Source organism: Dendronephthya gigantea, unplaced genomic scaffold (assembly GCF_004324835.1).
Source record: "Dendronephthya gigantea isolate DGI-Jeju-01 unplaced genomic scaffold, DenGig_1.0 000034F, whole genome shotgun sequence".
Taxonomy (NCBI): Eukaryota; Metazoa; Cnidaria; class Anthozoa; order Malacalcyonacea; family Nephtheidae; genus Dendronephthya; species Dendronephthya gigantea.
The window spans coordinates 909,812-932,684 of record NW_021163044.1 but is presented as its reverse complement, the minus strand read 5'-3'; the positions used below and the strand labels follow the sequence as shown (position 1 = coordinate 932,684).

Sequence of the window (22,873 nt, the reverse complement as noted above, 5' to 3'; positions counted from 1 at the left end):
GCGATCTGACCTAATTTGTCGTGACCGTTTTCTCTCTTTCGTGACCACTTTCTTCTGTTTTGCGATGTACTTTCGGGGATCAGTGGTTTTAAAGTCTCATGATAGAGCACGTGTTTTTCATCAGGGGGGGGGAGATAATGTAAATGCAGTTACAATGTTGCAATTAACCAGGTGAAGGCTATTTCAGATATGTCAGAGCACCTCGTCACCAGGCCTCCAACTCGTACGCGGCCACAATATCCAATATGGCGACCAGACATGAGGAGTGTATATTTTAAAAATCCTTAAAAATACGTTAAGCGTACATGCAAATTTTGTATATACGAGTAGACTTTGTAGTTTAGTTTTTTCCCGCAATAAAATTCATTTCAGAATAATTCATACAAGTACATTATTGTATACTTGATAGAATATAAGGATAAACTTACTCTTCCTGCTGTCACTTGCCAGCCTAGCCGCTATGTGTATATCTGCCAGAAATTACTCAGAGGCAATTAACGGAAGCAATCAATGGCAGACGAGGGATAGCACAGCAGGTAAGGCACCTTTGTTTACCAAGTCTGTCTTTATTCAATTATTGAAAATTATATGAACAAACTGCAACAAACTAGACAATCTTAACTTGGAAAAGTTAGACTGGTAAGATACATTCAATTTCCATGAGCATATATAGGGCAGGCTCCCCCGCTCCCCAGAAATTACTCCGCCTTGAAATTACTTGTTGTGTTAGTTACTCCGAAAGTGATTAATTTGAAATTACTATGTTAAATTTGATTAGAAAGGTCTAACCCCTTTGTCGAGATAACATTGATATTTTGTCAGCAAATCACTAGGTTCAATCAGGGGAAATTTGGCAACATGATGCTAGAAAATGTGTTTGTGAGAGTCTCAAGACAACTAAGTCTCCACTATGTAGAGTTGAAGATCAGATGAGTGACAACAAAGTCAAATGCAAAAAATGTTGCCAGAGCTTCCATGTCAAATGTTTAAATCAGGGATTGCAAACTACTAGACAAGCAAAAGAATGCACCTTAATTCTTCTGCCCTTCTCAACATGTACACTAAGTGAATTTGCTACTCCATGATAAGACAGGGTTGTATGTATGTAGCCTGACCATGCACTCATTTTAAATACTCTCTACCAGGCAAGTTGGTCTTAAAATTTTTAGTAGAACCCACACCTTGCAAACCACAACCAACACACTCTGTAATCAGATCAAACTTTAGTATTTGAACAAGAACAAAATGCCAAGTGTTTTGGAAAAGGGGCCTTTTACTGAAAATTCATGGGTGGGGCTTAGGAATTTCTTAAGGGGTAAGCAGAGAAGTGTCATGTCATTTTTTTTCACAAACATGTTAGAGGGTTTAGTGTCTTGCTCACTTTGAGAAAATTTTGGAATGTCAAGACTCTTGGAAACACATTTTACTGCATTGTTTTACTGCCAAATTTCCCCTGATTGAACCTAGTGATTTGCTGACAAAATATCAATGTTATCTCGACAAAGGGGTTAGACCTTTCTAATCAAATTTAACATAGTAATTTCAAATTAATCACTTTCGGAGTAACTAACACAACAAGTAATTTCAAGGCGGAGTAATTTCTGGGGAGCGGGGGAGCCTGCCCTATATATGCTCATGGAAATTGAATGTATCTTACCAGTCTAACTTTTCCAAGTTAAGATTGTCTAGTTTGTTGCAGTTTGTTCATATAATTTTCAATAATTGAATAAAGACAGACTTGGTAAACAAAGGTGCCTTACCTGCTGTGCTATCCCTCGTCTGCCCTTGATTGCTTCCGTTAATTGCCTCTGAGTAATTTCTGGCAGATATACACATAGCGGCTAGGCTGGCAAGTGACAGCAGGAAGAGTAAGTTTATCCTTATATTCTATCAAGTATACAATAATGTACTTGTATGAATTATTCTGAAATGAATTTTATTGCGGAAAAAATTAAACTACAAAGTCTACTCGTATATACTGAATTTGCATGTACACTTAACGTATTTTTAAGGATTTTTAAAATATACACTCCTCAGTCCTCATGTCTGGTCGCCATATTGGATATTGTGGCCGCGTACGAGTTGGAGGCCTGGTGACGAGGTGCTCTGACATATCTGAAATAGCCTTCACCAATTAACCAGAAACTTCAAAGAGAAACATGGTGGAAAGAATGTGAAAAACAGAATTAAAGAAAAAGGGGATAATTATATAGTATTCGGGGAAGATATTACGTCCTAGTTGAAGCACTACTTCGAAACTTGCTTCGTAAGGGAAACATATGCTGTAGATACAACTATTTGATGTGCAACAACATCATTCATTATGGTAAGAGTGAGTGGACGAAGTTCAGTTTCTATTACTTTATACCATCATACCATGGATTTATTCATCCTGAATCGCTACGACACAATCCCCATATATTTAGGGCAAGAAGAAGAAGTTTATTGATAAGAAGAATGCCGTTAGCTTCCGTCTGGTCCACCGGAGTCAGCGCGATCCACTACAGGCAGATGAAGATAGTTCAAAACATGTTTTATTACCTGTGGGAAACACTGAATTATCACACGATCAGACACACCAGGTTTGGATGAATTTATCTTACCGTAATTTTTACTGTTCAATGAGAAGAAATTAGGTGTATTTTCATGCTGATGTAAATAATCTTTGTTCCATAGATCATTTCATATATTGAGCATTAATGTTTATAAAATCTACAACCCTATATAGCTTCTTGTTAGATTTTTAACCAAACTTCATCATCCCGATTTTATTTAACAGAACTTATAATATTATTTTATTACTTTTCCTAACAGGCAACTGGTTATCAAGGGTAAGTGTTATGGAATCTATATGTATGTTATGAAAATGTCAGTGGAGACTTGCCTTGTGTTATATATGTAACAAATAACTCGCATTTTTCTCCACCCTCAGTGAAACAGTAGAGGAACGTAAGAAAGAGCAGCGGGATTATGGTGTATTTTATGAAGACGATTACGACTACCTTCAACATTTAAAGCCAAGAACTGACACAACTCTAGAGCCCTTACCTGACAATGTTACTGTGATTGAAGCGAAGAAATCTGATGTGAAAAAGGCAGGTCTAATCATATCCAGCTTGATTGACATTTGTTATTTCCATGATTTCAATCTTTTTTGTGAATAAAAAAAATGTCTCTTTGTAGTTTGGAAAGGTGTCCTTGCCCAGGGAAGTATTTGCGTCAGGTCATGAAGAAAAGGAAGGGATTCTCAACTTAGCTGTTCCTATTTCAGGTATAAGACAACATTTTAATTACATTTCATACCTAACTGGGCCACAATACTTTACATTCTGTCACTGCAGGTCCCCAGCCAGACTGGGATCCAGATATTGTTGCTGCTTTGGATGATGCAATTGATTTAAATGATCCTGAGAATATTTTAGATGATGATTTTATTCTGCAGGTTTGTTTCCTTTGTATTTACATGTCTTGATAATCTAATTGAAAGCTCTCTAGTCTATTTGTTGACATAAGGTGCAATAAAATACTGTATACACTAAGTTAATAACTTGTAATTTTCTCTTCTTACTGTATAGGCTAATGAATCCTTTGAGGAAGACAGGTACATAGAATATATCTGCATTTGTCATGGTTCAACTAAAGAAGCCTTGTTTTAATGCATCTTTATGTAATACAGTGATATTGAAGGATCCAATGAACGTGTGAAAAATGATGAATATAACTTTCCATCTGATGGAGATTATGATGATGACGACAATGATAGTTTTGACTTTGGTGATGATGACGATGATGAAGATATTAAGTCTAGATTTTCAAATTATTCTATGACATCATCTGTCATACGTCGGACTGAAGGTTGTTAGCTAATGTTTTTACAAAAAGGATATTGTTATATTTCTTCAGAAGTTTTTTTTAAGAAATGTAGTTTTTCATGTTGTATTTTCTTCTCCCTGTGCAGGACTTTGTCTTCTAGATGATAGATTTGATAAGGTTAGTCTAAGATTAAGCTCTCATGCATGCATCGCCAGGTGTAAGAGATAACTTCTCAAATAAAAAGGTAATATATTAGGTAATAAACATTTCTAGTGATGTTTATACATGCATAACCGTTAATGATTTTGTGCTGACTGTGTTTAGATAATGGAAGAGTATGAGGATGATGAGATAGGAGCACTCGACCACGAGGAGGTTACTGGTGACAGGAGCCTGAATGATCCACTTTTGGAAAGCATAAAAAATGAAATAAATGATAAAGAAGTGGGTGGAAGGTACACAACTTCCAGGTCTATTTTGAGGATGAGTTTACTGAGACTGTAGCTTGAAGAAGTTTTTAAAGAATAAACTTCCCTGCTTGAAATATTGGAGTTAGGTCATGTAATATATTGATAAAAAATGCGTTCAGCAAACTTGAATTGTAATGGACACTATCTGCAAGTAATATATATTGCAACACAAGAGACTCTCTACCACAAGATAGTCAGCAGTCTTTACATTGACACGTTGTAAGACTGCGTTACACCTGTGGAAAAGTAATTGTGTTTCTTTGAATCAATTGTGTTTGCCTTGTGTTAAGGTGAACTTATTGGTTTCTTGAAACGAAGCTTGCTTGTGCATTTGTCGACGGAGCTGTCTTGAGTAATTCTCCAGTACCTAGCATAATTTGCAAGCTGACATGAACAAGCATGCCTGTGTTAAGGAGAAGTTTCAAAATTTGTGTATCCTTTCCTTTCTTCTCATGTGCATTTTCTTTCCACATGACAGCGAGGCCGTGACAATGTCAAGAGTTCGGTTTGATATTCCAGAGAATGAGAGGTCAGGAGGTGAAGATGACGGCTTTACAAGAATTACAGAGGTTCCCAAGGAAGAATGGGACTGTGAATCTGTTCTAAGTAAGCAAGAACTGTTTAGATGATCTTGAAACCAAAGAACTGATACAAAATTAATGCTTTCGTCTCTGAAATAAACAATTTAATGATCATTTTGTTCGTCGTAGGTACCTACTCGAACTTGTACAACCATCCAGCTTTAATTAAAGAATCTTCACAAACAAAGGTAAAGGTGTTTGAAAACAATTGTAAAAAATTTGAGAATAGCGGGATATCATTGACTAGGATTGTGTCTCATTTAATTTCGTTACCTCGAATGGCAGGATTCTGGCGCGAAGCGTATCAACTTATCAAAACGGGAAGGCATACCACTCGGCGTTCTTTCGGACGGAATAAAAAACAAAGGTTGCGAGGCCCCTCAAACGAACCAATCAGAAGAATCCCAACCCGCGTGTCACGTGAGATCACGCGGGGAAACGAGAGAAGAGAAAAAGACGCGAAAACAACTGGTCAAACAGGAAAAACAGGTATATATATTTACCACGAACCAGTTCGCACGACTCGTCTTCGTCCCCAGGACCATGCAGCTTTTTTGCATGAAAAATACTATTTTGTCACTACATAATACGCCTGCCGCCTCGTACAACTAAGCAACAACCTTATTTGTTTTGAACAGGCTAGACGCGTCGAAAAGAAAACAAACAAATTGTTATTTAAGGAGGAACGCAAGCGACAAGAAAAATCCCAGTCTTCGCTGGTTATCGGCCAGAAATTACAGTAAACAGTTTATTCGAGCCATTCATAAGAAACCCAACCGTTTCATTAAAAATGGTGGAATGACTCGATGTGTAAATAAAATAATTGGTGTGAAGATGAAAATTTTATTGTATTAATAAAAGCGAAAACTAAAATTAATGGGAAAAAACAGCCACCTAAAATTCATAGTTTATTTTCTACTGTGCTCATTTTCCCAGCTTCAATAAACTTGAAAAATCCCTTGGCATTAGAGACTTCGGAATGAAGAAAGGACCATAAACAGAGAGCTATGTACAGCAAACGTCCGTCTAAATCGTTGTATTTCTCCTTGGACGGAAATATTCTCCATTTCTCGTCAGAGAATTCGTTTGCGTCTTTCGAAGAGATTTCTTGAGTTCATGAAGCGTATTTTGCATGTTATCAAGTTGTCTTAGTATTTCATTATTCTCGCATGCTTCTTTCTCTTCCTGGATATCAAGACGCGGAAATATCACATTCTTTAGGTTTTGTACACAGCTTGCGGTATTTGGTTTCTTTCCTTCCTGTAAAGGTTTCACGTATTTGCCTCCGAAGCCTAGGGACGGGTATTTGTTAAGATGTTTGTCCATATCAACTATCAGCAGCGCCTATAGAAATCCGTTTAAAATTTTCGCGTTAACTTATTGTAGAAAGTTAGCAAATGAGGGCACCGCTAGTACAATGCTGAAATGAAAATAGTGCTGAGCTTAAAATTAACACAAGACATCTCCATAAGGTAAATCTGGAAAGCATACCTTCTGTATTTGTTTCTCGACAAGCGAACGCCTCATGATCACGCCAATATCCCCAACAGCAAGACCTGTTAGCAGGTTCATCAAGAGGATACTCATGAGAATCAGGAACAAAGCAAGGAAAATCAGAATAAATACTTTTGTTATATATTTGCCCTCATATACGAGAAATGCGTCACGATAATCCACTTCGCCGACCATCATTGCGAACGAAGTAAGAAAAGATTTTACGATGTGGTCAAACCCGTCGTCTTTTTTATTGAAAAGAACGAAAAATGTCATCGAAAACGCGATGATGAAGAAAGACAATGGCACGCACACCTAAATTAAGAAATGAAATATTCCATCAGTTTTTACAAAGAAAACTTCGAGTAAAATCGTATACCATGGTCATTTGTAATCATTTTTACCCTGAAGAATGTAATAAATATTTTCTTGGCCATTATGATATAGATTCCATAATTTGGAAATAGTTTTAAGAACCAGGCGAAATTTATCCATCCAAGAAAGATCGCTATAGCACCGGCCAGTCGTTGAAGGTCACTTTTCTTGTCGTACGGTAAAAATATGAGTACACAAACATACATAATCAATTCAAGATAGGTTGAGACCACACAAAAGTACTGCCATTTTTGATGAAATAACTAAAAATAAGATGTATAAGAAGTTTTTTCAAAAAATAATAATATTCATCATCAATTATTCCATCTTATCCTCAAATTTAGTCAATTGTTTTCTTCTCCCGAGAATGAATGTTTTGTTTTTCCAAGAATGAATGCACATTGATGATTCATTGTGGATTGTCTCACCTGAAATCCTTCCTTGATGATGCTTAAGATGACGAAAACCCAGCAGATGTAAGCGATGATCGCACAAGCTTTGTCTGAACTAATTGTACGCCCTGATAAAACAAGAAAAGCCACGTTAAACTGGTTAAACGTTTACGAGGCGTATATTAAATAAGTCACTTAGGGGTTGTTCGTAAAATGGACTTTGAGGTATTGAAATGAATAAATAACACAATTCTGGTAGTCGGTAATGATACTCCCAATAGCATGTGATTGTTCTGTTTCGAAAAGACTTATTTCAAATACTTCAAAATCCATTTTACGCTTCGTTAAATCTCGGTGTAACCGGCCTCATGTGATTGAACAACCCCTTAACGTGCCCACTTCGCAATAATCAACTGCATAACTGAAGCTATACTGTACCAAAAAGTGTAGTTATTCAAAAATACAGTCGTCATTCGTTTGCATAATCGTTTCATAATCATACCTTCTATTATTAATGTGATGTAAGTGGTTAGTGAAAGCAGAAATATTATGTAGACGCCAAAACAACTGAAATACCAATTTCTGGCGCTAACAGACCATTTGTGATCCAAAAACTTCTGAACGACCACATGATTTAAACACTCAACCCGTGAATATTTAGCCATCATCTCTATAGCTTGCAATGACGTGACCCTCTCCTGATCACTACTTTTTACGCCAGGTTTATCTTCTGAAGCTAAAGGCAAAAACACAAATACGAAACGCATAAGAAATATTGCAAATAATCCTGTCTATAGCGACGGGGCTTCAAGTTTTATCAATGAAGGTTTTTTACCACCACCTTGACAGAAACAGTGTTAATACGACTCCTTTCATATTGGTTTAATATGTGCTGGTTGCTAAAAAAGCCAGAGCATTATTTTTATATCTTTTGCAGGTTTGTTTTCGGACCTGTATATCATACCTTTTTTCGTTTGTAGAGCAAAGAAATCATATTCGCTAGTACCATCAGCACGAGTTTTCACACATTCGTTAAGGAACTCAATCGCTACCTCAGGCATAGTTACCACCATTTTTGCTAACAAGCCATCAGGACCCACCCACGATTTTTTCATGGCCTAAATCAAAAGAAGATAGTACCGATTGTTTACTGGCGAGATGCTTACTTGCACAATCAACGGCTTCGTTCACGCTTAGGAGTGATAATAATAGAGTATATTCTATATACCTCTTCCCACTTTCGGCCCTGATCGTACGTGAGTATAACCCTCACAATATCTGGCCGCCTATTCTCAACAGCCCAGTCTAAGCATGTTTTCTTCTTCTCAATACTATCAGCATGACTCGGCGCAAATAGTTGAGCATTTCTGCTGAGTAATAATTCCAGTGTTTCTTTTTGATTATTGAGCGCTGCAAACATGGCCGGTGTCTCTCCAACAAGATTCTCACTGTTGACAATTGCTTTGTCTTTCGCGAGCAAGGACTCCACGCATTTATTGCAGCCTACGTAAGATGCAAGGTGGAGCGCTGTTTCGTTTTCCTTGTCGCTAAATGAAAGATATTTCACGTCAGAAGATTTCATATACCAATATTCTTAGTAACGCTTTAGGATTGGGATCATACTATGATCGAGAAGGCTAAATAACCTGGGGTAAGTTGTATAAAAGACTAGTTAACTTTAAACTGTAGTTAAGGACAGACAAGGCCCGATCAGAGTCGTGTATTTCTGAATTAACTAGGATTTAACTATGCAAAATGTAGTTAAATAGTTCTACACAACAGGCCCCAGGGGGCAGCGTGGCAGCGTCTACAAACAACTTTGCATCGAATGTGGTATAACAAGTTCCTAAATTATAGACAAAACGCTTCTCGACGTTTCGTCCTGAGGGCCTTCATCAGGAGAGTTAGTATGATACTATCTCTCATACAAACTTGCGATACAGCTTCTACACTAACGCTTCTTTCATGCAATATCTGGTAAAAAAGAAGACTTATCCATCACAGGACAACTATAGGGAAATCTATATGGGGGGAAACAGTCTCATGCAGATTAAGATACCGATTATCAGCTAAAATTGGTTAAAAAATGAAGAAGTGAAGAGACATACTATTTGATAGTCGCACCGTTCTCCAACAAGAATGAGACTGTTTGCCATTTTTGAAGCGAAGCAGCAATGTGCAATGCTGTTTGTTGTAGTCTGAAATCAACAGCATCCAAATAATCTTGAAGGGCATCTTTGGATTCATTTTTTTTAACAAACTCCACCAAAGTCTCAACTGTGGAGATATTGCTACACGCTGCGTAATGCAAAGCTGTTTTATTGCTTCCCGAGCTACTGCGAATATCGTAGGGAACGCCATTATTTCCCCCAGCAAGAGTTTAACAATCTAGAAATATACAGAAACTGAGTATTTGATGCAAATGCTCCCTCGGTTTGATAAACAATCCTGCGAATGACCAACCTTGTATGAACCAGCAGTTGCAGCATAGTGCAGCGGTGTGAAGCCATTGGTGTCTTTTTGATTTAGATAATTTTTGTACGCGTTGTACCTCTCCTTGAAACAACGGATAGGAATATACGTTCTAGTTTCTATGTGTAAAATATGTTATCGCTTGTTTACCTACTTTCATAGTCGTTTCCCGGCCATCCCGGGGCCGGTTATACGAAAACTGGAAGCGCTATTCCACCGGATAGTGGTGTTATCAATCGCTCCAGAACTGGTCGCGAAAAAAACACTATACCAGGGTGCATGATAGCGCCTTATTCGACATTTATCAAACGCAGAATTATTGAGTTGTATATTCATATACCTACCGTGCGTTTACACACATCAATCATTAGAGAAAATATGGTGTCGTTTTTTGCCGCATGGTGAAAAGCATTTCTACCGACTCTATCCTGTTCCACGAGTAAATCTGTGTCAGTTGAAGTTTCCAACATAAACTCAACTATCTCAAAGCCTTTTTTACAGGCTATCATCAGCGCTGTCTCTTTCGTGTCCACTTTTTTTTCAGTCAAAGTTCTTATACCGCAAGGTGTACTTAAAATCAGTCGGACAACACCAAACTGCTTGGCTTCGATTGCTCTAAATTTAAAAGGGAAAATAATCATTGAGACAGGTAAAGATTGAAAGCCATGCAGAATGAACGCTGTATTACGTGAGCAGTGGCGTAGCCAGCCTGACGATTTAGTCATGCTATGCAAATTTTATGTTATTATCATTATTCATTTCTTTAGGAATTCATTGTTCTCACAGTCATTGAACACCAAAATATTAGCATAGCCTGACGAAATTGTCAGGCTGGCTACGCCACTGAAAGTGAGCACTAAATTCATACAAGAAATCAGCTCAATTTTCCTCGGCTACTTGCCTTATTAAAGGGGTATTGCCTCTTTCGTCGGTCTTTCGAAAAACCATGTCCTTTTCGTCATTTTCTTCAATAGCTAGTTCAACCAGTTCGACCAGTGGCGTTTCACAGAGTTTGTGAATAAAACTTTTATTTCTTTTTAGTTCTATTTTCAAACACTGGATGATGTGTTCTCGTCCATCTTGAACATTCATGCAGGTTCTTAATTTCTCGGATTTCTCGGACGAGCTACTTTCTAGAATAGCTTGAAGTATTGTACCTCCTTTGTAGAGCTCGCTATTTGTAAAAAGCTGCGATTGATTGGTCGCTTTTCTTGAGCCTTTCGAAAAAAGAAAAGATTCAATGGTACATATATATCACTTGAATTACAAATCAGGCAAATACCGTTTTCGATCTATTTATGAAAGCTCACGAAACTAAAAGCGTGTACAAAGTCTTTCTATCATGCCGGAGAAATTTCGAAACGGGGCTTTGAACGGTTACGATACACGTAGAAATTGGATAGCTCGTTTAATGTTCAAAAACTATATGGTATTTACGATAAAAACGCTAAACTATTCAGACGGTACAATAAGTTAATAAATGGTGAAGCAAATAAGGGCGTTCCTTTATATGACGTGACTGGAATGACGTAATCATACAAAAGTTTCGGGGAATTTTTGCTTCTCAAGGTTCTTCGAAAACATCTGCATCTGCTTGTAGTTGTTCCAGTTCGACCCTATAAACATTTGCATGCTTTGAGGCGTAGTTAGAAAGCTCATAGAATTTATGTCTATTGGCAAGAAACTCGACTTCTTCGGCGCCTTGAATAGCACTATCCAGTAATAATATTCGTTTATTTATCTTCTTTTCAAGCTGTGAACGTCTGTAGTACAAGCTAGACGTTGCAAACTTATAATGACATGATCTAAAGCTGTTCAGGGAGTTACCATCCTTAAGCCTTGAATCACTGACGTTTTTAAGGCAAGTAGCTGCTGTGTCGATAGCTTCTTTGTTGACGAAATGCTCGACAACGTCACCAGATAACGAACAACCTAGCAGTAAGATTGCCATATTTATTTCAGTCTTCTGTTGCATGTCCGCTTTTGATAATGGCACGTAGTCGATTTTTTGCAAATGCTGCAGAGCTTTTCTATAATATACCAAAGCTTCGTCTTGAAATGATCCTTGGCTTAAATCCGCCTTCAGTTTTTCCCTTAGTTTTGCGTTTCCTTGAATAATAGTAAGGACAGTAGCAAAATGGACATAAAACTCAGCAGTTAGGATGCATGGGGATAATATCTCGACAGCTGATAAACAATCCCTTGCGGTCTGGTAACTTCCCAAATGGTCCCCCTGGGTACGTTGTAATGCAGAGAGAATAAGCTTTCCTCTAACCTCAAAAATCGAACTGTTCTTTGCCTTGGTCAGTTTCTCGTTAAACAACGTTAGTTGTTTTGCGGCTGCATCAAAATCACCGTCTTCGCCTTTTCTGTAATGGTACACATACCATTTTGATAGAAGCACCAATTCTACCTCAATTCCATTCGGGTCACCTGCTTTCGGTTGACGTCGTCCAGCTTCACGTATGAAATCCGACCATTTCCCGTTGTTTATAAGACGCAAAAGGTTCCCATCCAATGAATCACACTTTCTTCTCAACTGACGTGAGCTCCAATCGAGTCTTGATAACGAGCGAGGAATAACTCTGTCACCATCTGGACAGAGTAATCGGTTTTTCCAATCCTCAAAGGGAATCGCCTCAATCTTTTTCTCAACGGTAGAACTTTTTGTTTCTCTGTTGACAACGTGATAACTTTCGGGTTCGCTTACAAAAACACCGCCCGTGCAAGAAGGTACCGTTACCACAACAATCCAAAGTTTTTTCGATTCATCTTTGTCACCTTTAGCTGGACTGCCATCGCTATTCATGACCGCATGAAAGCTTATTTCCCACTGCTTGCCTTTCTCAGGAGGAGTACAATGCCCTGGCCACAACATTTTATCAATCTGTTGCTTCAATTTCTTCTCACATCCCTTCTGTTCGGATTCAGCCATACATTCGCCGACAACTCGTCCAGTCTTGTCATCAATACCTATAAATACGCGCCCTCCGACGTTGTTTGCGAAAGCTGACACATAGCTCGTAAATTTATTCTTTATAATACGTTTGGTAAGGTCACCACGAGCTGACTTTTCTGCCTTCAAACATTTAAACTGAAGGGTTTTCGATTCGTTGACGTCCAGAACTGAGTTAAGAATGAATCGATCAGGGGGAACAGAATCTTCAAACTCGGTGACATCGACAATTCTGTTAACATCCATTTTATCAATAACCACAGACCGCTCGTTGATTGGCAGGACTTCGGTATTACTCGGTAGAAACATATGGTAATTCAAAGTACATAATACATTCAATGCTTTTATTTTCAAAATAATTTCACTCCGTTTTTCGCTGCAGACTGTCAGATGCGAGATCAAACAATCAATTCCTATCAAAGGACGCAGGGCTTGTTCAACTGGACGGATTATATCAGCTGATCTTAAACCATGTTCTGTGATATCGCTCACTAACAAATCTTTATCTGGATGGACACTGAGAATAAGTTTGCCCCCGTCACTGTTCAATAAAGCACAGACATACTCTTTGATATTTTTTATATGTTTTTCTCTTTTCTTATTCTCATTCTTCTGACCGGCTTTTTCATCTTTACTTTTTCTCCACTCGCTCAAGGGAATTGATAATGTGAATGTAGTTCGTCTACCGTATTCCGCCATGTTTGTACGATTTTACGAGTCTAAAGTAATCGGATACTTCCCTTTGGCGGTTGTGGGCGAAATACTCTTGTAATTAAGGCAATTTCTAGCGCTGTCCACGGCAATTCGTAGAATTACTGCTCTTTATAATAACAGTTTACCTTATTTACGCGACATGCAATAGTTTTGGGCACGGATCAATCCGCTATTATTAGTGAATCTTGAAGCGAATTAACCAAAGACTCTTTGTAATCAGTACAATGTAAATGTTCCGCATACAACGATTTCCATTGCTACCCGTGGTGAAATGGAATATAGACTGGGAACAAGCGATCCTTGGTTTTTTAAAGATCAATGAGAATGCTGATCACCTGATCACCACATGACAAACCAGGTCATAATCAAGAGTGTTTCAAAAACTGAAAACATTGTCGAAAGGGTCCACTGAGCGAGCGCATGCCTGCTAAAGCTTAGAAGATTTTACATGTTTTGATATTCAGCGAGATTGATTCCTATCAGATCAACCAATCACAAGCGCGATAAGCCAGTCAGTGAAAAAAACAGTTGTGGACGTTTTATGTGAAACGTCATAATTTACCCAAATCATAATGGTCTAGCTTATGAATCAGGTCTCGTGTGTATGTGTGAAATAAATTAAATAATTCTCAAAAACTCACCTTCGACCAGAAAAAGCTGTAATATCTCAGCACTTCCAGATGCGGTGACGCGGTATATAGGGGAATAACCATCTTTATTGACATGATCTATTTTGGCTCCCAGTCTCACCAATGTACGAACCATGGCATGATTGTTGAAGTGACAAGCCAGCATCAATGGAGTAGTCCCACAATCATCTGGATCGTCTACAAGTTCTTTCTTCAACGGACAAGAAGTCTCGATGCTTTTTATCAACTCATGATTTCGCACCTCCTGTGCGGCAAAGTGAAAAACGTTCCTGCCGTCAATTGATTGAAGTGCCATCATTTTATCCTCATGGTCCGGAAAACCATTTATGCAATCCAAGAGAATCTGAATGCAGCTCAGTCGCATTATCGCTCTCATAACACACGGGAGACCGTTCGCATCACGTTTTGTTAGCAATTTAACCAGAGTGTGGAATTCCTCTGCAATTTTCAAACAAAACAAAACATTATTCAAACACTCGCTTTTCCCCTCTGAGCCAGATTTTACTGAACGAGAGTTTCAAAATATAAAAAGTAGTACGTCGAGATCAGTTAAACCCCAATTTCATGATACCTATACTAGCTACACAGCGACCGATAAACGATTACGTCATTCCTATATTTAACTTCCTATCAGTACCTTCAGCCAGTATTTTTTTCACTTTTTCTTCTTCATGGTAGTTGACGGCAAAGAAAAGGTCCTTTTGCTTCTTCTCCAGATAACTCGTGCTGTTTAAACAACAGCAATTTACTGGTCTGGAATCATCTGGACATGGTTGAATTACGTCTTCAAGATCGATTGGATTTTCGATCGAATGTTGTGGTTCTTCTTCTCCATCCAAGCCGAGCCATCGTTTGTTTTCATTATCAATTTCGTCAGCGGGTGAAGATTTGATTGGACGAGCAGGTTGTAAAGGTATTAAAGGCATTTTAATACCGAGAAATGGACTGCCAGTGCCAGGTAGTGCTATTTCGTTATTTTCAACCGGACCATTATCGTCTGGTGGTCTTTCCGCTGTGTCTTGAACTCTCGTGTGATTATCATTTCCATTCAGTGGCGCTGAGCTCTCTGTGGACTGAGGAAGTATCGAATCTATAAAAGTAAAGCCGGATCAGATATTTCTATAATAAAACACGGCGCTATGTACTGTAGGCAGTACTGGCTGCGGCTGCTGACAATAGAAAATGTTGACTCGACACAAATGAGTCAACATTGTCTCGGACACTACGAATAACTTAGAAGTGAAAATAATATTTCCCATCCCTACCAGACCAACTGATAGTTAATAATTGTAAATTGGTAAAATAGCTTAATATGATTACAAATACCTCCCTGGTCGAATATCAATAATTCTGTTTCTTCTACAGGCGTATCTGACATCGTTGGATATCTGTAATAAAAATGCAAATATAAACACTGTATTTCACGCTATGAAAATAGACAAAATTCGATGATACAGTTTGAATGTGTTCAGGATTACGGGTATACAGACGGTGTGCGCAACTCTTAGAAACATACCTTCTGGGAAAGATAATAAAATGTCCTGAGTAATCTAGATCTCACTCTAGATCTGATGAGTGCATGTTGTTGTGAATGAAATGTGCATACAATTAGTTTTAACCCTTAGTGAAGTACGAAAGAGGTCATGACCAAACCCTTCAAGTCAGCCAATACCAACGCGGAATCAGGTACATTATTATAATCAACAGGGGATATCAACTTCCTTTTTGTAAATAAAGGAAAACGAAATTTGCTTATATTTTCAGAAATCCACCCACGGTCAAAAGAAGTTGAATTTCTCGGTTCACACTTTAATTACGTCTTTCTAGGGTGTATTTCACGCTTCTGTGAAACTATTAATAACATGCTTGATCCGTATAATACTGTATTTGGGTAATTCTAGCTGTAGTTATTTTACCCGAGAAGTGCAATGAAGTGGGGTTTTTACCGAATCAAGTAGCTATGCGTGTCGTCAGGGGAAGTTTGTGAAGAGCAAAGCCTCCAACAAAGTCGCTAATTCCCCGAAAGCCATGCATTGTAATAGCATAATAATGGTGAGGGGAATTCTGAGAATTATAAAAAGATAAGGTTTAAACTTTGTATGATTAGGGAACTTTTTTCGTTTGTTATTTGTCTAGCTTTGTTGTGTTCGAAAACAAAGAATGTCTTCTTAATTCACAATTTATCGTTAAACAAAGAACTAGGATAAATAGTAATTCTTTGGCTTTCATAAATTTCTTGGGAAATTGAAAAGAAAAAAGTAATGATATAAATGCGGTTAGATACGGTTCATTTGTAGATTGCTTAGGAAGTGATGAAGACAAGGGTGAGGACCTTGCGGATGTCGAATCTTTTGACCACACTGTCCATAGACACAGACAAATCCATTAATAAAGATCAACGGAAGCCGGCCCAAAGCTATAATTTTCTTCAACTCAGGTGCACTTCAGTTTGAAATTTTAGTTATTCAAATTATATATGCACCCAAGTGTTTATACACTATCAATAAGGTCGTTTCGTCATACATTTACTCAACGAATCAACGTAATAATTGAAAATAGTTGTATTTTCATAAAGAGGTTTTATTTTATTTGCAGAGGAGTTATGAATCGCTCGGCGGCGGCACAGATCGCTTTCATGTTCAAACTGAAAATGAAATTATTTCAATTTTATTTTGAGCGGATGTACAAACTGATCAATAATGAAATCATTACGCCTCGGTAAAAGCCTAGCGGCTAACGACAGGAGGAAATTTGGACGCGACAATTTCCGGTGTTAATAAGTTCAAAATCAAACAACAAAATAATGTTAAGTTGCGGTTTCTGCTTTCATAATTCATATTATCATATACTAACGTGTGAACCTATTTAATAACATTTAAGCCCCGTTTACACTACACTCGATTTATTGGTACGGCACAGCTAAAATGGGTACCCGTGCCCATTTCATCTGTGCTCGGCCTTTGTTTTGGTTGCCTGAGTCACAGAATACCTAACAGAAGTGGAACTCTATATTATTTTTTCGTAAGTGTGATTCGTCATGATTCGTCACTTAGCAAGTGCATTTTTCTGAGGCAGTCACCCCCCTGCTAATGTCTAAAATTAGCCCATTTTTAGTATTGGCAGGGGGGTGACTACCTCAAAAAAATGCACTTGCTAAGTGACGAATCATGACGAAACACACTTACGAAAAAAGTACAGGAGTTCCACTTCTGTTAGGTATTCTGTGCCTGAGTACTAATAAAATTGAGTACGGGTACCAATTTTAGCCGTGCCGTGCTGATAAATTGAGTGTAGTGTAAACGGGGCTTTAGTAACGGGTAGCAGTTTAGCAATTAAGCCTGGTTTACACTTGTCCTAAGAATCTGGCATTCCCTGAGGACGCTGGTGCGCAAAAGGGCTTTGTCTGTCGGAAATAATACAATGAATCTCCCATTTTTACTTCTTAGGTGCTAGTGTAAACAGTGATGTGAACCAGACCAGCTAATTGGTGCTCTTATCAGATAAACGCTGGCTAACATTAACATACTATTGTATATTTATAGCCACAAAGTATTTCCTCTGTGATATATTAGCACTAGTAGCCATTATAGACAGTACCTTGTAGGCCCAGTAATCCAGTATCGCTATGGTATCGCCTTGCGTGACACAGCGGCATTTGAAATTGACCAATAGGAAGCGAGGATTGCGTTGTTAATGGCAACGCGAGCTGTCACAAACATGGCGGACGGTTAACTTGAAATATTATTGTGTTTCGTAAGAGAAAAGAGGAAAAAATGCTTTGATCAAGCGTTATCGCAAGACAACACATATGGAAACGAAAGTTGGACCACTGACGTTCTTTTCCAACTTTGATTCGGGAAACTTAGCTCGTGTAGAAAGAGTAAAACGCGACGCAATTTCGACAAGCGATGTAAATTATATACCAAGCAATCTGACACAGCCTGCAAATGCAGCTGTTTCACTGTCGACGCAAGATCAAAATAATTCATCAACCAGTCTTGGGATGTTCTCGCTTTATTCTCCAGATTTAGAGTATAACTTATGGACTACACCGGATTGTGCAGGCACCATGTACGAAAACCTCAACAGGACGTGGTTTTACTTCGGAGTGAAGGGATGTTTGTCTGGAAAACTTGTAAAATTTACTATGATGAATATGAACAAGCAAGGAAAGCTGTACAATCAAGGCATGACACCACTCGTTAAAGTTGTCCCAGGTCGAAATAAATGGGCGCGGATCAGAGAAAGGCCGTCTCATGAGGTTTGTTTATGGAGGACCTATTTAAGGCTATGTGTACGGAATTCGTTTAATATCATTTTCGTAAAGACGGGTTATAATTACTATTGTATATATTGATTGTTTTGCCACAGGTGGTAGACGGCCAGTTTCAGATGTCCTTCCTATTTCGTTTCCCTGAGCAGAAAAATATGGTGTGCTACTTTGCTTTTTGCTATCCGTTTTCATACGAGGAAACACAACAGTATCTTCAAACGATGGATAATAAATTTAAACATAAACCTACTGATAGGAAAAACTCTATATACTATCACAGAGAACTGATTTGTGAATCCATCGACAAACTGAGAGTTGATTTGATAACAGTGTCTTCATGCAAAGGAATTGTCAACAACTTGGAGCCAAGGTTGGTTGGATTGTTTCCAGATTTGCAGACAAAACGAGCAAATCAATTTAAAGGGAAAAAGGTAACCTAGCATAGATGGTGGTGTGCTCTTTCCAGTTCAATATTCTACAATTCTCATATACATAAAATTTTGACATTAATTATCTTGTAGGTATTTATATTAACAAGCCGTGTCCATCCAGGAGAAACTCCTTCCAGTTATGTGTTTAAAGGTTTTCTTGACTTCATAATGCGTTTGGATGATCCAAGGGCAGCTGCATTGAGAGACAGATTTGTTTTCAAGCTCATTCCCCTGCTAAACCCAGATGGCGTGAAGCGAGGTCACTACCGCACAGACCAGCAAGGGGTTAACCTGAACCGCGTGTACCTTGATCCAAGCCCAGAACTTCACCCAACTATTTTTGCAGCCAAGTCTCTGGTGGCATATCACAACAGCAAAGTTTCAAACAATGAACAAATATTGAAGCTGGTTGAATCATTAGATTGTGAAGTTCCATGCACATTGTTGAATGAGAACACTTCATCAGGTGCTGAAATACAGTCTGCTGCATGGTCCTCCTCCTTTGAAAGTACTCAAGGTGGCTTACAAAGAAAGCTGCCGAATTCTATGGATGAGGGAGCCTTAGACAGCATAACTGAGCAAGAGGATCCTGCAATCATTGTGGAAGAAATTGTGGAGAAAAATGATGAAAACGAACATAAACAGAACATGAACCATGACAAACTGCAGATGACACGCAACAGTTCACCTTCTTCTAGTAATATTGGATCAACTTCTGCAAATGATCTCACGGAGGACAGCAAAGCTAATGGATATACAATGAAGAGAACAGAAAGCTCAGAAAGCAGTGAATCCGCTTGTGACAACACTGAAAGCCCTATCAGTGACTGCAGTTCGGAGAAAACGTCCGTCAACAACTCGCGTTCAAACGAATCTTCATCTTTGCTTGAGTCTTGTTTTGAGGGTCATAACAACGAGACATCTAAGCCAAAGCTTCCAAGCGGTTTACCCACCAAGAGATGCGACTGCAGCGTTGATGAATTCAGAGAAAACCACCCATCACATTGCCATGTAGTCTCCCCAAGTGAACTCGAAAATAATTCAGCCGTTTCAGGATATGCTCAAATAAACGAAACACAAACGAAGATCTCAGAATTAAACAACGTAGTGAATGATCAAGTTATTGTGCTACAATCACATGGAAGCTCCAAAGACTGTAGCGATGATTTGTCAAGCCAGAGTTCACAACTTTCAGGCAAAAGTGATGCCTTAAATACTACAGCTTCCAGTGCTAATCTCGCACAGAATTCCTCAGAACAAGGAACCTGTCAACCTGTCTCTAAACCCGACAAAACGAACTGCAGCTCGTCACCGAATCACAATGAATCAATCAACGCAACCACGGTGCCGTGCTCAGAGACACAAGACCAAATTGGCCTTGAAAATGATGAAGACGGCAGTTCTGTTCACGCGAGTTGTGAAACGAAGTTGGCATTTTACGTTGATCTCCACGGTCATGCGTCGAAACGAGGCTGCTTCATGTATGGAAATTACTTCGAAGACGACGAACAATACACACAATGCATGTTGTTCCCAAAACTGATTTCGATCAACTCCAGTCATTTCGACTTCACCGCATGTAATTTCTCGGAAAAAAACATGTACAGTCGTGATAAACGTGATGGGATGTCCAAGGAAGGCAGTGGTCGTGTTGCTGTTTACAAGATGACTGGTTTACCCCACTGGTAGGTCAGATCACGGATATTTTAACTAGGTTTTGTATTAACAACATGGCCAAGTTACAAGTCACATATTCACTCTCAATATATGATCAGGTCTTTATGAATTGACAATATTTGTTTGTTTATTATCAATACAGTTACACATTAGAATGCAACTATAACTGTGGCCGAAGTACAAACGCCGTCCCCCCCGCCACGTGCGACGGTGGACGTGCCACACCACCGCCACCCCCCGGCTTTCCACCACGATACACGCCAGAGATTTACGAAGAGGTAAGCACTTGTGGAGATGAGATTATGATAAAATAATTATCGATTGAGAGATCAAATCTCATATCAGATTAGATAACTTGAATAGAGACTTGAGAGATCTAGGGAAAAAATGAAAATTGCACCCAAAGAAAGATACAGTTAAGATCGAGTATGATACACAGCTGCGTGAATTAAGGACCTACGCACGAGCATGATAACTATATGATTGTATTTGTCAAAATAGGTCGGCCGTGCTGTCGCTATTTCAGCCCTGGATATGATGAATGCTAACCCGTGGTCAAGACTACCGTTTTCAGAACACAGTTGCTTGGATGGTTTGAAGAACTGGGTTGGTCGCTACATAAAGAGCAATAGAAACACGTCTTGCGTGATAAAGAGGACTACAAGAGCACTTCCAAAGACATCAAGGTACGGTGAAGGATAGAAGAGGATGTACAGAAGTTCGATACAAAAGGTCGCCTAATTTCTGGTTTTTATTTCAGTATTACAAGCGCAAGTTGTCCACCGATACATCGCGTCACTGTAGCTACCAAAATCGTTCGTACGAACCCTGATCTGACAAGTCAAGCTGGCACAAGTGAAGCTACGATAATCGCCAAGAATCAAGATTGTGTGCAGAGTAAGTATGGTATGGTATATGGTATATATATATGGTATATGGTATGTGGTATGGTATATGGTATGGTACAGTATGGTATGGTAAGGCATCATGGTGTGACCTTTCGCTGTTAATTCAAGGTGTTACTGGTAAACAGTTGTCATCACTGAGTCGCCACTCACCGGACAAGAAAAGGCTGAATTCCTCCATTACCACAGGAAGTCCAGTGAAAAGTGTCCAGGTATGTTCATAACGTATCCACCGTGTATTTTTCAACCAATCACAATCTCAGTGTTCGCTCGAGCACCAATCAGATCCTTTCATACATTTTCAGATGAATCAGATCAACCCAAAGATGAAAGACCAAGGAAGAAAGCGTCTCGACTTGGCTAAAACGGTAAAATATAATTTTGATTCATATGGCTATAAGCAACTTATGTACCATATTAAACCTTGGTTTAAGTTGAACGTTTATTATTTTATTTCAGACACCGTTGCTAGTGCTTTCAAACGCCGAACCACGCCACTCAAAACCAGACCGAACTGAGAAAGCGTATGTACTAAAAATTTGTTTTAAACATTTGAATATAGCATTGACTCCACGGTGAACTCGTGCACTCGATTGCGTGATTGTAGTCTGCCAGTCGCTACGCGTATCAAAGCGACTGCGCATGTATACATTGATCAACATGGTATATATTGACTCACAAATATGAGTTGCGTCTGTTTTCCAGAGATCAGCGCATGTCGCTGACGAGCTTCGAAAAGGAGAGATCAAATGTTGCGACGAAATTACGCGAGAATGTTGCCGTTGCGCGACTGAGAGATCAAGCTCACGATCGTGCAAATGGAAATTATGTTGGCAAGAATTTTGAGCGAAGGAGAAACAAGCTACCAAACATGTCGATGACCGCGAGAAATGCAGGTGGGACTACTCATTTAGCTCTCTGTTTATTGAGATCGCATTTGATCGTTCGCGTTCGTTTTATACATTTCGTGTTTAAGTTGTTCCATTTCGTGTTGTTTTGAGATCATATCGTGTCGTTTCAGATAATATCGAATCAAATAATGACGTCTTGGGGTACGCCATTTGCACTTTTGAAATTTTACAGATTTTCCTCGCACGATGTTATACATGAAGTTTTGCAAGCGAAGCTCGTCTGTTCATTGGTCTCATGTTATTATATTTTAATAATCGGATATTTTGCTTCTTCATTTAATAGATCTGATTTACCAGATAGAGACGGCAACAACAGAATTTTACGAAGACCAATATTATCACGAAGAAGAAAGTCAAAGAGGCTCGGTCAAAAAGTAAATAACTTTCCTTTTACATGTATTTCATTGGTAACTTACTTTGAACGAGTCGTTCAAAGTGGTTGATTACGATTTCAATTTTAGCATGTATTTATTGTCGACACTAGACTGTATTCTTTTCTATTTTACCAGGATCTAAGAAAGATTACTGCTGATGTAGTCGGTGTTTAATATCCGACACAAATATAGACATCCATATTTGACTAATCCATCTCATATTAACATGCGATAAAGATGTGTGTCTACGGCCGTTTCTGCGCGCATCGTAGCAGCTTGCTTGCCAGCGTTCAGTAGCGATCTATACTTGAACAATATTAATATATATAAGCTGTAAAACTATATTTATTTCTCAACATTTTAAGAAGAGTGTAAAACATATTAA

General features: G+C 38.7%; 4 protein-coding genes across 4 annotated transcripts; 2 read left to right on the top strand and 2 right to left on the bottom strand.

Annotated features, from left to right (window-relative positions):
• The first annotated feature begins 155 nt into the window (after positions 1–155).
• On the top strand, positions 156–5,753 carry LOC114525476 (protein LTV1 homolog). The gene is made up of 15 exons (XM_028546840.1): positions 156–171; positions 2,143–2,326; positions 2,427–2,582; positions 2,815–2,831; positions 2,933–3,095; positions 3,184–3,271; positions 3,342–3,442; positions 3,576–3,601; positions 3,677–3,855; positions 3,959–3,990; positions 4,138–4,268; positions 4,762–4,889; positions 4,994–5,052; positions 5,150–5,353; positions 5,503–5,753. The coding sequence occupies exons 2-15, from the start codon at positions 2,324–2,326 to the stop codon at positions 5,605–5,607; spliced, it is 1,392 nt and encodes a 463-aa protein (XP_028402641.1). The 5' UTR covers positions 156–171; positions 2,143–2,323; the 3' UTR covers positions 5,608–5,753.
• On the bottom strand, positions 5,696–9,511 carry LOC114525475 (transient receptor potential cation channel subfamily A member 1-like). Its single transcript, XM_028546839.1, has 8 exons — positions 9,234–9,511; positions 8,354–8,672; positions 8,090–8,243; positions 7,628–7,861; positions 7,162–7,253; positions 6,763–6,996; positions 6,356–6,673; positions 5,696–6,208 (listed from the first exon to the last, which is right to left on the bottom strand). The coding sequence occupies exons 2-8, from the start codon at positions 8,543–8,545 to the stop codon at positions 5,891–5,893; spliced, it is 1,542 nt and encodes a 513-aa protein (XP_028402640.1). The 5' UTR covers positions 8,546–8,672; positions 9,234–9,511; the 3' UTR covers positions 5,696–5,890.
• LOC114525344 (ankyrin repeat domain-containing protein 50-like) lies at positions 8,619–15,517 on the bottom strand. The gene is made up of 9 exons (XM_028546603.1): positions 15,434–15,517; positions 15,244–15,305; positions 14,555–15,007; positions 13,909–14,355; positions 10,499–10,814; positions 9,942–10,212; positions 9,589–9,681; positions 9,463–9,513; positions 8,619–8,672 (listed from the first exon to the last, which is right to left on the bottom strand). The coding sequence occupies exons 2-9, from the start codon at positions 15,293–15,295 to the stop codon at positions 8,619–8,621; spliced, it is 1,737 nt and encodes a 578-aa protein (XP_028402404.1). The 5' UTR covers positions 15,296–15,305; positions 15,434–15,517.
• Positions 15,518–17,538: 2,021 nt separating this feature from the next.
• Positions 17,539–22,866, top strand: LOC114525540 (cytosolic carboxypeptidase-like protein 5). The gene is made up of 13 exons (XM_028546923.1): positions 17,539–18,178; positions 18,289–18,621; positions 18,712–20,306; positions 20,441–20,576; positions 20,800–20,984; positions 21,059–21,195; positions 21,315–21,415; positions 21,509–21,571; positions 21,663–21,727; positions 21,909–22,099; positions 22,225–22,255; positions 22,398–22,488; positions 22,624–22,866. Exons 1-13 carry the CDS (start codon positions 17,726–17,728, stop codon positions 22,660–22,662), a joined length of 3,420 nt encoding a protein of 1,139 aa, XP_028402724.1. The 5' UTR covers positions 17,539–17,725; the 3' UTR covers positions 22,663–22,866.
• The last annotated feature ends 7 nt before the right edge of the window (positions 22,867–22,873 follow it).

Bases quoted from the DNA above. Each gene is read 5' to 3' on its own strand.
- LOC114525344 (XM_028546603.1), bottom strand. From the start codon at position 15,295: ATGTCAGATACGCCTGTAGAAGAAACAGAATTATTGATATTCGACCAG. The intron at 14,356-14,554 runs GTACTGATAGGA...TGAAAATTGCAG, and splicing joins GAAAAAAATACTGGCTGAAG to AGGAATTCCACACTCTGGTT. The intron at 10,815-13,908 runs GTGAGTTTTTGA...TTTTTTCGAAAG, and splicing joins ACAGCTTTTTCTGGTCGAAG to GCTCAAGAAAAGCGACCAAT.
- LOC114525540 (XM_028546923.1), top strand. From the start codon at position 17,726: ATGGAAACGAAAGTTGGACCACTGACGTTCTTTTCCAACTTTGATTCG. The intron at 20,307-20,440 runs GTAGGTCAGATC...TTATCAATACAG, and splicing joins ATGACTGGTTTACCCCACTG to TTACACATTAGAATGCAACT. The intron at 21,196-21,314 runs GTAAGTATGGTA...TGTTAATTCAAG, and splicing joins GAATCAAGATTGTGTGCAGA to GTGTTACTGGTAAACAGTTG.
- LOC114525476 (XM_028546840.1), top strand. The intron at 3,096-3,183 runs GCAGGTCTAATC...GTCTCTTTGTAG, and splicing joins AGAAATCTGATGTGAAAAAG to TTTGGAAAGGTGTCCTTGCC. The intron at 5,053-5,149 runs GTAAAGGTGTTT...CTCGAATGGCAG, and splicing joins AAGAATCTTCACAAACAAAG to GATTCTGGCGCGAAGCGTAT.
- LOC114525475 (XM_028546839.1), bottom strand. From the start codon at position 8,545: ATGTTTGCAGCGCTCAATAATCAAAAAGAAACACTGGAATTATTACTC. The intron at 8,244-8,353 runs GTATATAGAATA...CTTTTGATTTAG, and splicing joins AGGGCCGAAAGTGGGAAGAG to GCCATGAAAAAATCGTGGGT. The intron at 7,862-8,089 runs GTATGATATACA...TTTTGCCTTTAG, and splicing joins TGCTCTACAAACGAAAAAAG to CTTCAGAAGATAAACCTGGC.